The sequence below is a fragment of the Buceros rhinoceros genome, unplaced genomic scaffold (genome assembly GCF_000710305.1).
Source record: "Buceros rhinoceros silvestris isolate BGI_N320 unplaced genomic scaffold, ASM71030v1 scaffold30260, whole genome shotgun sequence".
Classification (NCBI taxonomy): domain Eukaryota; kingdom Metazoa; phylum Chordata; class Aves; order Bucerotiformes; family Bucerotidae; genus Buceros; species Buceros rhinoceros.
The window spans coordinates 3,583-4,070 of NW_010388329.1; the positions used below are offsets into that span (position 1 = coordinate 3,583).

The 488-nt window shown below is 62.5% G+C and overlaps 1 protein-coding gene across 1 annotated transcript in view; it reads left to right on the top strand.

Annotated features, from left to right (window-relative positions):
- Positions 1–488, top strand: part of LOC104501763 (homer protein homolog 3-like) — a gene marked incomplete at its 5' end in the record, with an annotated part of 4,375 nt that overhangs the window by 2,686 nt on the left and 1,201 nt on the right. The window contains one exon of the mRNA XM_010145634.1: positions 355–435. Coding sequence (XP_010143936.1) covers positions 355–435 — 81 coding nt within the window. The remainder of the gene's footprint in view (positions 1–354; positions 436–488) is intronic.

A 488-nucleotide genomic window follows, 5' to 3' on the forward strand; every position in this document is an offset into this window, starting at 1 on the left:
GGAAAAGTGCTGGGGAAAAGGTGTGCCCAGGCTTCCACCCAACAGCTGAGCGGGGAGCCTGGCCCCAAGAGCCCGGGACCGGGTCTCGAGCAAGGACGCACAGTAGGGCGCAGGGGCCACTGAACCTTGCTGGCACGGAAGCAGTCACCTTGACGAAGGACTAAGGGTGTCGAGCAGGGCGGCAGGGACAGCGGAAGTGGCTGGTTAGAGAGGGAGGTGTGGAAATCTGGAGCTGAGTGTGGTTATGTGACCTTTGGAGTGAGGGAAGGGGGCTTGGTCGGGGGGTGTGGTGGGAGCTGGCCCCGCTGGGACAGGAGTGGCTCTGACATGCTGCTCTTCCTCATCGCGTTTTAGGAGATCCAGATGCTGAAGAGCCAGAAGTGCAGCCGATGGGAAGCAGAGGGCGAGCGTGAGGAGACCCTGCAGAAGCTGCAGGTGAGGGTGGCAGATCTGGGACACTCCGCACTCCGAGCAGAGGGCTCTGTCCC